The sequence below is a fragment of the Balaenoptera acutorostrata genome, chromosome 15 (genome assembly GCF_949987535.1).
Source record: "Balaenoptera acutorostrata chromosome 15, mBalAcu1.1, whole genome shotgun sequence".
NCBI classification, from domain to species: Eukaryota; Metazoa; Chordata; class Mammalia; order Artiodactyla; family Balaenopteridae; genus Balaenoptera; species Balaenoptera acutorostrata.
Window position 1 is genome coordinate 44,983,130 of NC_080078.1, and position 14,946 is coordinate 44,998,075.

General features: G+C 49.0%; 2 protein-coding genes across 2 annotated transcripts; one reads left to right on the top strand and one right to left on the bottom strand.

The window, feature by feature from the left end:
- The first annotated feature begins 3 nt into the window (after window positions 1-3).
- On the top strand, window positions 4-3,269 carry CSTL1 (cystatin like 1). Its single transcript, XM_007191871.2, has 3 exons — window positions 4-219; window positions 2,415-2,528; window positions 3,186-3,269. Exons 1-3 carry the CDS (start codon window positions 4-6, stop codon window positions 3,267-3,269), a joined length of 414 nt encoding a protein of 137 aa, XP_007191933.2.
- Window positions 3,270-8,029: 4,760 nt separating this feature from the next.
- Window positions 8,030-10,623, bottom strand: CST11 (cystatin 11). Its single transcript, XM_007191916.1, has 3 exons — window positions 10,399-10,623; window positions 9,721-9,825; window positions 8,030-8,113 (listed from the first exon to the last, which is right to left on the bottom strand). Exons 1-3 carry the CDS (start codon window positions 10,621-10,623, stop codon window positions 8,030-8,032), a joined length of 414 nt encoding a protein of 137 aa, XP_007191978.1.
- Between the last annotated feature and the right edge of the window lie 4,323 nt (window positions 10,624-14,946).

Here is a 14,946-nt window from a genome sequence, read left to right on the forward strand (position 1 = left end):
GAGATGGGAGCTGGACCCTGGGGGAACCCTCTGCTGCTGCTGGCAGCCCTGGCCCTGGTGGCCAGGCTGGGTCAATTGCAACAGTGGAGCGGCTTGCAGGAGTCCACGAGCCCGAAGAACGTGAACTCCACCCTCGCCTTCTTCATGGAGGCGTACAACAACAACAGCAATGACTCCTACCTGTTCCGCGTGGACCAGCTGCTCCGAAGCCAGGTGCAGGTGAGAGCGGGTGCGCAGGGCCTTGTGGGCACAGGTGTGTCTCCCAGAGGGGACCAGGGGGCGCCTTCCCGGGAGCAGGGTTGTTCAGACCCAGAGCCGCCTGAGCACCGAGGTTACTCTCATTTGAACGGAAATGTCCCCGAGCTCTTTAGCTGCTCTCCCAAGGGAAGAATCGCTTTCATTCAGAAATTTGCCAGAAGGACAGCAAATGAGGATGGTCCCGTCTCCTTTATTACTCCTCTCGTTTGGCAAAACATAAGTGTTCTCTGTAGGTTCCCCTCAGCGATAGTTTTTCCATGTCCAGGGTTGTAAAATCTGAGTCTGGATGTTCTAGCCGTGTCCTTCAGAAAGCTAGAATGACACAGAGGACTTCTAGCAGGCTTCTATAGGAACCTGGAGGTGCACGTCATCTCTCATTTTATTTTACATATAAAGTTTCTCTGAAATACATCAATTGAAGGATAATAGAGGAAAGAAAAGTTGTTAAAAAACCACTTTTGTTGGTCCAACCTGCCCTCAAGTTTAGATAGTAAACTATATGAGTTAGGGCAGAGGCAATAATGCATCTTCGTTCAATTAACTGGATTTGGAAAAAAACTGACTAGGAGAAAAGGGCTAGAGAGAGGGACGGCAGGAACACAGAAACCAGCCAGGGTGGGGCAGGGCAGGCGGGCAGTGCTAGTGTGACGCTAAGGGGCCTCACAGGGCGTGGACAGCAGCCTGTCTGCCTGAGTCACACACTCTTGCTGCAAGACGGCGGCTCATGGCGCCAAGGACACTGAGGTGACATGGCCACAAGGTGGCAGCCATCCACCAAATTCTGCCCAAGTTGGCATTTTCTCCCCCATCAGTCTCTGGGGTGAAGCTGGAACCCAAGGAGGCCAGTCGTGTGGAGTTGGTCCTTTATCACTAACAGTTAACTGAAATCATTGTTTATAAGCAAACTTTTGATGTCATTCAGCCGGGTTAGTGGACAGAGCGGGTGCACCCCTGGGTAGCTGGGTGACAATCGCCTGCTGCCCCGTGATTGTGTCCATCTGTACCTCACAGAGGGCAGGGAGGGGATGCGGTGGCCGTCTCTGCTGGGCTCCTGGTCCCCCTTCTGGGTTTGACACCCAGCTCCTCCTAATCGTGGAGTCTTAGTCAAACACCATCCATACTCTCCAGGCCTCAGTTTCCTGACCTGCAAAGTGGGCAGAATAAGAGTGAAGCGGCACCTGTGAAAACATTTGTATCATCATGATTATTCCTATTATTATTTAACTAACGAGCCTAACAATGAATAAGAAAACACTGTGCACTCTGAAATGTTAGTTAAATTTGCCACCAGTGTTTTAATTTCTTCACACATGCGGGGTGTGCTGAGGGTCAGTGTAAAACCTCTTGGCACCAACCCTGCAAGCTGGATAGAGCCGTCCTTCGATGGAGAGCCAGAAGCCCTGCATCCTGAGGTCCTTCCAGTGGCTGCCGGGACCAGGGTGGTGGTCCTGCCCCAGGCCCCTTCCCCTGCTGCTCTGCCCTGAGGTTTTCTGGGGGGCTGTCCTCCCGGGGGCCACCCCAGAGAGTGCCCAGGCTTCTCACTGGTTTGACCACTGACTTTGGGACAAGGCAGCGGGGACGGAGGAAGAGGACACAGGCAGAGCCCAGGGAACAGATGAGGTTCCATCCATGCATTCTGAGGACCGTTGTGCAGACTAGGCGGGCACGATGGGGCTGCAGCCAAGTTGCCTCCCTGGTCCCAGGGATGCGAGGGAGACAGGTGAGAAGCCACCTGTGGCTGCAGCGGTGGAGCCGGTACAGAGCAGGGACCGGGCTCCGCACATGCTGGGTGCTGACTGGGGACCACTGGGCATCCTCCAGCCAGGAGGGGAGGAGGCAATGGGGACAGAGGCTCCTGGGACTTCACTCTCCAACCCAGCTCCTCCTGAGGAGCACCAGCAATGCTTGGAGTCAAAAACTAACAGCCCTTTGGGACTTCCCTGGCGGTCGGTAGGTAAGACTCCGCGCTCCCAATGCAGGGGGCCCAGGTTCGATCCCTGGTCAGGGAACTAGATCCCGCGTGCATGCCGCAACTGAGTCCACATGACGTAACTAAAGATCCCATGTGCCACAACTAAGACCTGGCGCAGCCAAAATAAATAAATATTTTAAAAACAAACAAACAAACAAATCTAACAGCCTTTGCTTCTTGGTAGCTGACGACAGGCGTGGAGTACCTGGTCACCGTGAAAATTAGCCGGACCAAGTGCAAGAGGAACAGCACGAACAACCCTTGGTGCCCCATTCAGAGCAAGAAGAAGCTGCAGAAGGTGTGTGCCCGCAGCTGTCTGAGAAGGTGCTCCAGTCAAGGGGGGAATAAACGTTTTACAAGGAAACGTGGACAGGATGTCGGAAGCTCTGGCGGCCGTGTGGCTGGGACGGAGCGAGGACGCAGCCCCAGGGCTGCCTGATGCCACCGGTGGTGCCTGGGGCCGGGAGAGGGGGAAGGGAAGCCCTCTGACTGGGTGTCTCCCCACCCTGCACTGGCACAGCCCTGGCCCCTGGCCTCCCGGCCGCTGGACGCCTCACCCACCTGGCACACTCCCCGGCCCTTAGGTGGAAGCGGCTTTACCTTCCTCGGGGACCTTGTTCTGTCTGGATCTGCACTGCTGGGTCCCTGTGGATTGTCCAGTCACCTCCTTGTCTTCCAACCTATGTCCTCCTCCTGGTCCCTCTTGGCAGCACCTCCTGCAAGCTGGCAGGTGCAGGAGGACTGGGCGGGGGAGCCCAGGGTGACACTCCTGTGCCAGCTCGGCTGACCCTCTCACCCCCAGCATGTGCCAGTGAGTAGATCTGGCCTTGCCCACGTGTCAGGCCGGGTCCAGACTCCCCAGGCAGGGGTTGGGGGTGGGGACAGGAATTTTTGTTGCCTTCAAAAAAAATATTTCCCTGAAAGCTGATTGTCCGTTTCCTTTCTCCTTCCACAGAGTTTCATCTGTGACTTTCTGGTATACACCGTACCCTGGATGAACCATTACCAGCTCTGGAACAACTCCTGTCTGGATGCCTAGGTGCATATGTGCAAAGATCCTTGATGAAACGTTGGACGGTCGTGCTGTGTGCTTTGCATTGTAGAATCTGAAAGGCCCTTGAATCCCTCATCAGGATCTCGGTACACGCTCACACGTACATGCACACTCACAGCCACCCAAACCTCACACGTGTGCACTCACACACTCATGCCCAGAGTCAATGGTCTTTAGGCGGCTGATGTGGTTTGAGTAGAAGGTTGTTAATCCTTTGGGGGAAGCTCGTCACTTAGTTTCTACCTCCAGCCTGCACCTCTGAGGCTTTTCACGCGTCAGGCACATCCTGACTTGAGCTTGGAGACCCCAGTTTCTGTCCCACGCACGTACAACTCTGTGACTGACACCTGTCTTTGTGAGTGTGCCAGGGGTCCCCACGCCCACCCTCTGGCTCAGGAATTCACTAGGAGGATTCCCAGGACGTGGCAGGTGTATAGTCGTACGCAGGGCTGTGAATTTTACAGTGAAGGATACAGGACAAAGGCAGCCAAGGGAAGAGGCTCGTGGGGAGAAGTCCCCGAAACCAGGCAGAGGATTCCAGGGTCCCCTCCGGAGGCAGCCACACAGGACACGCCTCATGCCGCCAGGAACTAGATAAAGTGTGTGCCAGGGAAACTCCCCAGGGACTCAGTGCCCCGGGATTTCACTGGAGCTGCTCACATCGGCAGCCTCTGCCCAGCATGTACCGAAATTTCAGATTTCTGGAAAGAAAGCAGGTGCTCAGCATAAATCCCATTGTTTGTATAAACATTGTAGACCTAGTGAGGCCCTCTTATCACTTAGGGAAAGTTTCATATCGGGAATGGTTTACCGTCCTAGTTCCCGGACTCCAGCCAAGGCCATCTTTGCAAGCAGGCCTTTCCAAGGACCCCGTGTCTTGGGCTGGCCGTGGGGTGGTCTTCCTGACAGAGAGTTCTCGAGCCGCTCACGGGCTCACTGCTGGTGGAGTGAGACCCACGGTGTCTTCCGTCATGTGACTCACAGTCGAGCAGAGAAGGTGTGCCCTGGACCACACACAGGGAGCGGCTGTGGGCTGAGACGTGTCCCCAGGGCAGCTGGTCTCCTCCCCAGGGAGCAGTCCCACCGTCAGTCACAATGGCAACTCGAGAGAGTGTTTCCGGAGGGGCAAGAGTAAACACACAAGCCAGAAACTCACATTTGCCGGAGGGGCCTGAGGCAGAGGGGAGGACGGAGGTGAAGGGTTAAACGTGGTGAAATTCTTGTGCAAAAAAAGAGGGAAGCTGGAAGCATCTGGTTTTGCAAATCTGATGTCACTGGGGGCTGCCTGGGGGCCTGGTGCTGCCTGCTGCCCTCACTACCTTACTTGACAGCCCTATAAAACGGCAGCTTATCCCCACATCACAGGCCAGGAGCCTCCAAAGGAAACTCTGTCCAGATCCTAACATCCCAGCCAAGGCTCGCCTATTGGCTGAACTTCTAGAAATGGAATGTAAAGGAAGGTAAACTTTCTCTCAAACTGGTAGAATACTGACACCAGTAGACCAAATTATATATACATAATGTAACATCTAAGCAACCACTAAAAAGGCTATGCAGAGATACACTCAAAAACAGTATAGAGCTTCCCTGGTGGTGCAGTGGTTGAGAATCTGCCTGCCAATGCAGGGGACACGGGTTCGAGCCCTGGTCTGGGAAGATCCCATATGCCGCGGAGTCACTAGGCCCGTGAGCCACAACTACTGAGCCTGCGTGTCTGGAGCCTGTGCTCCGCAACAAGAGAGGCCGCGATAGTGAGAGGCCCGCGCACCGCGATGAAGAGTGGCCCCCACTCGCTGCAACTAGGGAAAGCCCTCGCACAGAAACGAAGACCCAACACAGCCAAAAATAAATAAATAAATAAATAAATAATTAAAAAACAGTATAGATACGTGCAAGTGGAATTCTTAAAAAAGTGTTCAAGAAACTCACAGGGAGAATAAAGAAAACACAAATAAAAAGCAGAGAGAACAGAGAACAAATAGTAAAATAGACGTAAGCCCTGACATGTTAATAATGTCATGCATGGTATGTACAAACCACATGTAAATTGTCTAAACGAGCCAATTAAAAGACAGATAATGATAGAGTGGATTAAAAAAGTGACCCAACTGTCCGCTGTCTACAAGAAACTTACTTTAAATATAACGATACAGGTAGGTTGGAAGTAAAAAAGTGAAGAAGGTTATATTATGCGAACATTAATTGGAAGCAGGAGAGCCTATATTAATATCAGATGAAGTTGACCTCAGGGCAAAGACTATCACCAGGGATAGAGAGGAACATCACGATACATCTACTCTGGAAAAGTTTGGCAGTTTCTTTAAAAAACAAAAAATCCTAAAATATACTTTAGCGTACAAGTCAGCAATTGCATTCCTGGGCATTTAACCTAGAGAAACGAAACCTTAGGTCCACACATGAACCTTACATGCTTGTACGTAGAAGCTTCATTTGTAATAGCCCAAAACTTGAAAGCAACTAACACACCTACAATAGGTAAATAGTTAACTGTGGTACTGAGGATGCCATTGAATGCCACTAAGCAATTAAAAGGCACACACTACTGATGCATGAAACAACTTGGATAGGTCCCAAGGGCATTGTGACCAGTCTCCAAAGGGTACACACTGTATGATTCTATTTACACAACACGTTTGAATTGCCACAGTAATAAAGATGGAGAAGTGAGCGGTTGCTGGGAGTTTGAGATGGTGAAGGAAAGGTGTGACTACAGAGGGGTTAGTGCAGAATGTCTTCGTGGTGGCGGCCACACAAACCAACACATATGACAAAATGACACACATACACACTGTACGGTGTCAATTTCCTGCTTGTGATATTTTTCTGTAATTACAAAAGATGTAACCATGGCGGGAAGCTAGATGAAGGGTACAAGAGACCGCTCTGTACGCTTTGTAACTTCCTGTGAATCTACATTTCAAAATAAAAAAAAGTTTCAAAAACCCACTGGGCTGAGAAATCCAAAATCAATGAGCACAAATGTCCTACCTTTCCTTTATTCTCCCCTCCAACCCTCACCTCCAGACATAGTAACCAAAGTGCCGGAAGAGAGCTGCATGGCTGATTAATATTAAATTAGGCTGCTAGTGCCCGTATTCTTACGAGTCACTGTTTGTTTGAATATCTGCTTTGTGTTAGGCATTGTGTTAAGCAACTTACAAGCATTATCATCATTAATCTTTGCAACTCTTCCAAGAAATAGGTATTGTCATTCTCGTTTAAAGATGAAGAAATTGTAGGTTAGCATTTTCCCAGACAGCTGGCGGAGGGAACTCTCACCTGGGTCCCACCTGAAACGGGGTCCTGAGGACTCTGGAACTTTCATAGGGAGAGTAGAAGTTGAAAAACATTGTTCTTTCAAAGCTCCAGACTTCTCCAGCTGGTGGGGACGTGGGTGGCCGCTGTCAGCTCACGATTCACCTGTCCCTTTGGTGTTCTGCCCGTGCCCTCTCACATCTCATCCTTCTGTGCACACCAACTCCAGATTCCAACACCTGTGCCCTGTCACCTCTGGCTGTTTGCTCTGCCCTCGAGCCACCCCAGGCCAGAGGTTCCAGGGAATTAATGCCCCACAGGAGCTGTCCTGCAGCCAGTAACTGGGGATAAATGCCCCAGCTCCCTCTCTCTGCCGGTCGATGGATGCTGTGTGTGCTGGTGTGTTTTCCACAGAGTCCCTAGAATTCCCCTGCGATATTAAACCCCAAGGCTTTTGCCCGAACTCTTGCGGATGGGCTCGTCCTTTCCCTACTGGATGTGAACGAGGGCAGATGTGACCCAGTGAACTGCTGACACCGTCTTGAGACCACATGGAGGAAGTCGAGGGGAGAGCTGAGCCTGATGACATTATTTGAAACACTGAATCAAGCTGGTGGGTGAGGGATGCTTATTCCTCACTGCTAATGTGACATCCATGAAAAGGACACCACTTTAACGCAGCATTCCTGGTTTCACTCTGCCCTCGATCATTCCCCTCCTGCAGGAATTCATCAGATGGGTCTGTTTGGGAAGAATAAACGGGGCGTTATACCCACGTCCTCCTCCTCTCACAGGCGCCCACGGTTTCCTTGCCAATTCTGGGAGAGGAATCCCTCTGGGAAGAGACCTGCTCTGGTCCAATGTTGCTGATGCTGGAGGTGTGAGTCTAATTCTGGAGTCTGGTATCAGAAAGTGCACGTGCCTGCAAAAATAAGGCACATCTCCCAACCTAGCTCTTACCAGTAGCAAAGGCCCTCCTCTTTTCAATTACTTGCATTATTTCTCTTTGTTTCCCCTTGTTTCACACTTTAGGCAAGCAAGACTCATTGGGTCCCTCAGCGATGTCGTCACAGGCATTCTTGCCAGTATCTCTTAGCTGTTCATTTAAGTAATTAGAGCATCTTCCCTCGTTCTCCTTCTCCCTTTTCTCATCTCCTTATTTTAAAATCTAAAGAATCCTACTTGATATAAGGATGAGGTTGAAGGTCTGCTATCCTGCGGGTATAGGCTATAAGGCCAAAAATTATACATGTCACCTCATTTGGACCCCCAAACTGCCCTAGCCCAGAAGACCTTCAGATCATATTATTATGAGTTGAAGAATTTGGGGGAAAAAAGAGTGGAAACATAAACATTCAAAGCATTAAGAGAATAGGCTGACCAACATTTATTTTCTATATTGAGAACTGCTGTTTAATGCAGGGTTCTTTTACACACAGTGACTCCGTGTGGGCTGCACTCTGGGACACCTAGCCATCCGTGCAGTTTTTGGCCAGAACTTTATACTTTTCAAACCAGGGAATAACAAATACTGAGAAGAAGCAATCGATTTTCTGAAAAAGACAAGAAAACAAAGTATAAAAAAAGATCAACATGGAAAGAGGAAGGTGTAAGACAAGCAGATGGGGAAAATGACCCTGCCTCACCTGCCTCCAATCCACAGGTGGGTCCATCTTTATTTTGATTTCAATGACTTGAGAGTGTCACTGCTGAAACCACCCCACAAAACGTCCTTCTGCTTGTGGTTAGAATTGGAGACTGGAAATCAAGTGTCCACCCGCCCACATCACCATGGTAACGACTGACTCTTCCTCTTCTTTTCTGCTCAGGTGCTGTTCACATCACACTTACCCTCACTCGGCTCCCTCTCTCTCTCCCTCCACCCACTCTCCCACCTCATCCCTCCTGCTTCCTTCCCCCTTCCTCCCACCCAACCCCTCCCCTCTCCTTCCCTCCTGCTGTCCTTCCTTCCTTCCTTCATCCATCCATCCGTCCGTCCTTCCACCCGTCATCACATCCTCTCCTCCCCCTTCCCTGTTCTATTCCAGGATCCCCTTTCTTCTCCACCTCCCTCTTCTCCCACAAGGAAAGATCAATCAACATATTTTGCACATTATTATCATTTCGTAGTGCGATTTTGCTTTCCTGCTCTTCGCTGGAAAGCCAGGGCGGGGACGAGGTGGCGTGGGAGGCGTAAACGTTGACATTTCTCCTAAAGTAGAATTCAGAATATTAACCTCACAATTTAATCTCTCACAGTGATGAGACTCTCTAAGTTTACCTCACTGTTATCGTCAATTAGTCTTTTCATAGATTTCATGATCTTCTCCAGGGAAGAACCAAAAACGTCTAACTTGCTAGATTTTGAAGACTTCTCCATGGAGGGGGGAGCCCGTGGATGGACATGTGTTTGTCTTGAGAACACCTAGGCCATTAGAACTAGGGTGACCATGGAATCTATGAACCAAACCAGGACATGTTGTAGGCAAATGGGGATGCTGTTAACAATGACACTAAGAAGCTGGGCACAAATCAGGACTGTTCTAGGCAAGGTGGGTCATGTGATCACCATCATGTTAGTTCCTTTGGGTAAAGAGCAGAGATTTGCAGGGCCTGTAGGACTTGGGACCTTCAAGGCCCCTGAGCACGTGGGCCCACCTGACGCGTGTGTGTGTGTGATGGTCCACCACTTGCAGTGATGATGGCCCAGCCGGCTTCCCTGATGTGACAACACTGGGTGGGGGCGAAGCCACTGTTGGGGAGGTGGGCACGCATTGTGTCACTTGCCTGCAGGCTTGTCCCCTCCCTGACCCATCCCACCACCGGTTGAACTATTTCTGAACGCATTTTCCCACCTCCTCCTCCTCGTCTTTGCCTAAACACTGCTGGATGAAAGAAACAGAGGCTGCAGCCCAGCGACTGTGTCTTACGTCAGGCTGAGGTTCAGATATTCAGTGGGTGCACCAACAAGGTCCCCCGGCTGCTAAAATATTATTAAAATCAGCTACTTCCCTCGGGACCAGAGTGTCCCCCCCGACTCCCCCGCAGCTCAGCCACCTTGGCTGCTCCCTCTGGACCCCCCAACTGCTTCATCATTCTTCCAGCGACAAAGGAGCAGAGCACTGAGAAATAAGCTCTTTCTGGGTGACGTGCCCAGTACCTTGTAGAGCTCGCCTTCCTGGAAGGAGCAGTTGTTCACCTCCATCTTGAGGCAGATGGTCCGCCGCATCTCCAGGTTTATGCGATACTCCATGTGGTCGGTCAGCTGTCGGAGGCAAGGACAGGGGGATAAAGGACCTCCTCTCCCTTGTCTGTAGCTTCCGGGGCTGGGGACTCCTAGCGTGGCGCCCCAGGTCGAGGGCCTGCACTGGACAGACCCGTGGGCTCCCCCCACCCCCTGTCTGCCTCCCGTGCCCCTTTCTGCCATTTGAGCAGAATTCCCCAGAAGCCACTCCATGGGCAAAGTCGCCCTTGGGTGACCCACGTGATGCTCACGGTTTGTAAAGGGCAGAGAGCAGCAGCCTAGACTCTGAGGGCCAGCCCGTCTCAGCTGTGGGTCGTGGTGCTGCCGCCCCACGTGGAAACAGCCCCCGACGTGCACACATGTGGTACGCCGGGCACCCCGGGGACCCCTCACGTGGGGCCACAGGTGGCTTGGGCCCTCAGGCCGGGATGTGCAGCCCTGGTCCTGGGTATCAGTTAAGCAGCTCCACTTCATCCACTCCAGGGGATTTCTGTTTCTCTTAAAACCTCCACTTCGGACTAAATGAGGCTGAGTTCACTTGTGCGGCCACCCCGAGCCTGTGGTGCCCTGGCGCGATGGGAGGGGGACACGGACCCTCTTCAGGACCTTGAGGACGCGCATGATCCGGAAGTTGTACTTGTCCTCGCTCTTCTGGTTGAAGTCCTTGGTCACAAAGTCCAGGGTGGTCACCACGACAGGATCTGACACGGGCACCTCGTGGACACTTATGAAGGTTTTCCTCTTTGTTTGGTAGGTGAGGGCCACCAGGGCCCCCATGATGGCCAGCAGCAGCCGGGCGCCCTGCTGGGGTCTGGCCATGGTGGCTCACCCTGCCAAGGCTGCTCTGCCCAGACGGATTTAAGGCAGCCGGGGGCGCCCATGCGTGTCCTCCTCCCTCGTTACCTGCAGCCGAGCCCGCGGGGAGACCAGGGCAGGCTCGCGTCCTCCTCGCAGGCCTCCACATCTCACATGCACACACACGCCGAACTCCCCTCTCTCTTGGGGGGGCTGCTCTCTCAGCAGCACAGACCCTCATGCTGCCCCAGCATCTCTGGGTGGGAGCCAGGCCGGGGGTTTCTGTCTGCTGAGCTTGGCCCAGCCGAGCTGTGGGAGGCCTGAGCGGCAGGCAGGAAGCGATGGGCACTTGGGGGTGCTGGATCCCAGGGCGGTGGAGCGAGACGGAGCCCTGAACACCTCGTCCTCCTGTCCCTGTGATCTTCCTCAGACTTTCCTCTGGTCGTCCCCTCCCCACTCCCCGGGCTGGCTGGGATGCAAGCTCGCCCACAAGCCCAAACCTTGACATCTTCCTCCTGCTAATATTTCTTAACCCTGGGAGGTACCTGGGCCTCCCTGGAGAAGCTGATACTCCCCAGAAAACGGAGGGTGTGCCCCGTACGGGAAACTTGCGGGTGTGGCCACGACGCGGCTCTGTGTTCGTGTCCTGCTGTCCCTGTGGATGCACCAGCCATGCTCTCCGTCCCTGCGACCCTCTGTGGCACTCATACAACACACGCGCCCTCGGTCCAGTACCAAGGGGCCAGGGTCTTCAGATGCCCAGAGCTTAGAAGGCAATTGGAGCTGCCCTTCTCCATCCTGGAGGCCTGCCTGGAGAGGGAGAGATGGTTTCTGTCATTCTCCCCTGCCCTCTGTCTGCCCTGCCTCCCGTCTTACCACCCGCAGGTCCTGGACCTTCCTGGTCTGGATGAGGCGAGGAAGGGGAGGGACTGGGAAGGTCCAGCTGCGGGACCCCTGCCCTGGTGGGATTCTGGAGCTGACTGCCAAGCGGGTCCCTTCCCTGTTCTCCCCCAGCCTCCGCAGCAGTGACCTCTCCTCTCTTGGCACCTGGTTAGTGTCCTGTGGCTACGGTGACAGGTGACCACCAACGGTGGCTTAAGACGACACACACTTATTATCTCACAGTTCTGGAGATTGGAGGTCCCAAAATTATGGTGTGCGCAGGGCTGCACCCAGAGGTGTTAGGGAAGAACATTTTCTTTGCCTCTTCCAGTTTCCAGAGGCATTGCTCAGCCTGGGCCCCCTTCCTCCATCCTCCCAAACAAAAATATCAACATTCCCCATAGGATGTAAATAAGATATAGTCTTATAACACAATTTTCAAATGTCCCGGACACAATCCAAGGTTACTCAGCATATGAAGAACCAAGAAAATTTCTCTCTGTTAAAGAATTCCCTTAGCCCTTCTTTTATAGCAGGTCTGCTGGCAATGAAATACTTTAACCTTTCCTCATCTGATAACATCTTTATACCACTATTATATTTTCCCTAAATATAGAATTCAGGTTTGGCCGTTCTTGTCTTTCAGAATTCAAAATCATGTTCTACTTCCTTCTAGCCTCTGTGTTCCTGGTGAGAAATCTGCAGTCATTCAAATCTTTGTTCTTCTGTAAATTATGTCTTTCTCTAATGGCTCTCAGGTTTTTTCCTTTGTCTTTAGTTTTCAGTGGTTTGAGTATGATATGCTCTGCTGTGGATTTCTTGGAATTTACTTGTTTTGGGGTTCTCCAAGCTTCTTAAATCTGTGTTTTCGACAAATTTGGGAAAGTCTCAGCCATTATCTCTTCCCCTTCTTCTCCTTCTTCTCCTTCCTCCTTCTCCCCTCCCCCTCCCCCCTTCTCTTCCTCCTCCTCCTCCTTCTTCTTTTTTTTTTTTTTTAAATAAATAAATAATGAGGGAGAAGGGAAAGATCTTCCTTACAGTAGAACACCAACTGATAAATGCATGAGAAATAATGGAATTAGAAAATCACCTCCATCCAATAACCATGGTCACTGATTGAGGAAGAACGAAAAATCTGTGGAAGGAATATTTACATTGTCTCAAAATATCTTCTCACATATGACATATTAATGACCCACTTTTTAAAGTGAACAAAGGATACCATCCTAAAGGAATGATCAAAAGTTTACATCACCAATAATATAGATAAAAGCAAAACAAATAGACAACAACAAAAACAAGGTATGCCTTAGATGTGATGCACTGTGAAGGATACAGTATGACTTCTGTGAAATTCTTGACAAATGCATAAATTGAATCAAATCATGAGGAAAAATCAGACAAAACATCAGACAAAGCCTTCAGTTATTCTACAATATAACTGGCATGTACTCTAAAGTATGTCAAAGAATGAGTGAGAGGAAAAAAAGAAGAGTGAAGAACTATTCCAGATTACATGAGTCTAAAAGAGAGATGATGACTAAACACAATGAGTGATCTTGCACTGGAAAAGAAAAGCTAAAAGGACATTATTGGGACAACTAGTGACATTTGAAAATCGACATAACTTGGGTAATTTTTTTTTTTTCCACACACACACACTGTATTTTATTTTTACAAGAGATAAATAGACTGACACCAAGCATTGTACATGGATGACCACAACAAAAGCAACAATGATTGCAATTACCAAACATGAAACACACTCATACTATGTCATAATATTGACATTCAGTCCAGTAATCCTCCACTGTAACAGCTCCTTTACTTTGCAGTGAAAATTGATTTGTATATTCTTTGCCTCTGAGTCCTTGTGGGATTTTTTTTTTTAATTCAGACAGAAAGTCACAAAAATTATACTCATCCTCATCAGTTCACTCAGTCCCATGTAATTAATTTTTTTTTCATCTTGATCTTTTGTTAGCACTTTTATGAGTTCATCAGTTTTTCATTAGAGTTCTGAAAATGCTTATTCATTCAGTTCAGCAGTACAGTCAGTTACCAGAAACCTGTACTTGTCAGAGTCTTTTCCATGAATTTCTTGAAGATGAAACCCTTTTATAGGAACATACTTGCAAAATCATCAGAGTACACCCAGAACTGTCTGTAAATGACAGAAGACTTAAAAATGACCATGGTTAAAGATTTGATGAAAGTTCATAATAATGCAGTTGACAAGAAAATTAGTTATTTCTGAGATATACATTTTAAAGTAATAACTAGGATTATTACTTATAACATTATACCAGAACATATAAGATTTTTAGAAGTTTCCTGTAATGTCTGAAACATTTATATTAACATATTTCCATACATATTTCCATACAAATACAAATATAAGATTTTTAGAAATTTCATGTAATGTCTGAAACATTTATATTAACATATTTCCATACATATTTCCATACAAATACAAATATAACATTTTTAGAAATTTCATGTAATGTCTGAAACATTTATATTAACATATTTCCATACAAATAACCCAATGAAAGTTTAGTATTAGTTGTTTTGTTTGTTTTTTTATACTGCAGGTTCTTATTAGGCATCAGTTTTATACACATCAGTGTATACATGTCAATCCCAATCGCCCAATTCAGCACACCACCATCCCCACCTCACCGCAGTTTTCCCCCCTTGGTGTCCATATGTCCATTCTCTACATCTGTGTCTCAACTTCTGCCCTGCAAACTGGCTCATCTGTACCATTTTTCTAGGTTCCACATACATGCATTAATATACGATATTTGTTTTTCTCTTTCTGACTTACTTCACTCTGTATGACAGTCTCTAGATCCATCCACGTCTCAACAAATGACTCAATTTCGTTCCTTTTTATGGCTGAGTAATATTCCATTGTATATATGTACCACAACTTCTTTATCCATTCGTCTGTTGATGGGCATTTAGGTTGCTTCCATGACCTGGCTATTGTAAATAGTGCTGCAATGAACATTCGGGTGCATGTGTCCTTTTGAATTACGGTTTTCTCTGGGTATATGCCCAGTAGTGGGATTGCTGGGTCATATGGTAATTCTATTTTTAGTTTTTTAAGGAACCTCCATATTGTTCTCCATAGTGGCTGTATCAATTTACATTCCCACCAACAGTGCAAGAGGGTTCCCTTTTCTCCACACCCTCTCCAGCATTTGTTGTTTGTAGATTTTCTGATGATGCCCATTCTAACAGGAGTGAGGTGATACCTCATTGTAGTTTTGATTTGCATTTCTCTGATAATTAGTGATGTTGAGCATCTTTTCATGTGCTTCGTGGCCGTCTGTATGTCTTCTTTGGAGAAATGTCTATTTAGGTCTTCTGCCCATTTTTGGATTGGGGTGTTTGTTTCTTTGATATTGAGCTGAATGAGCTGTTTATATATTTTGGAGATTAATCCTTTGTCAGTTG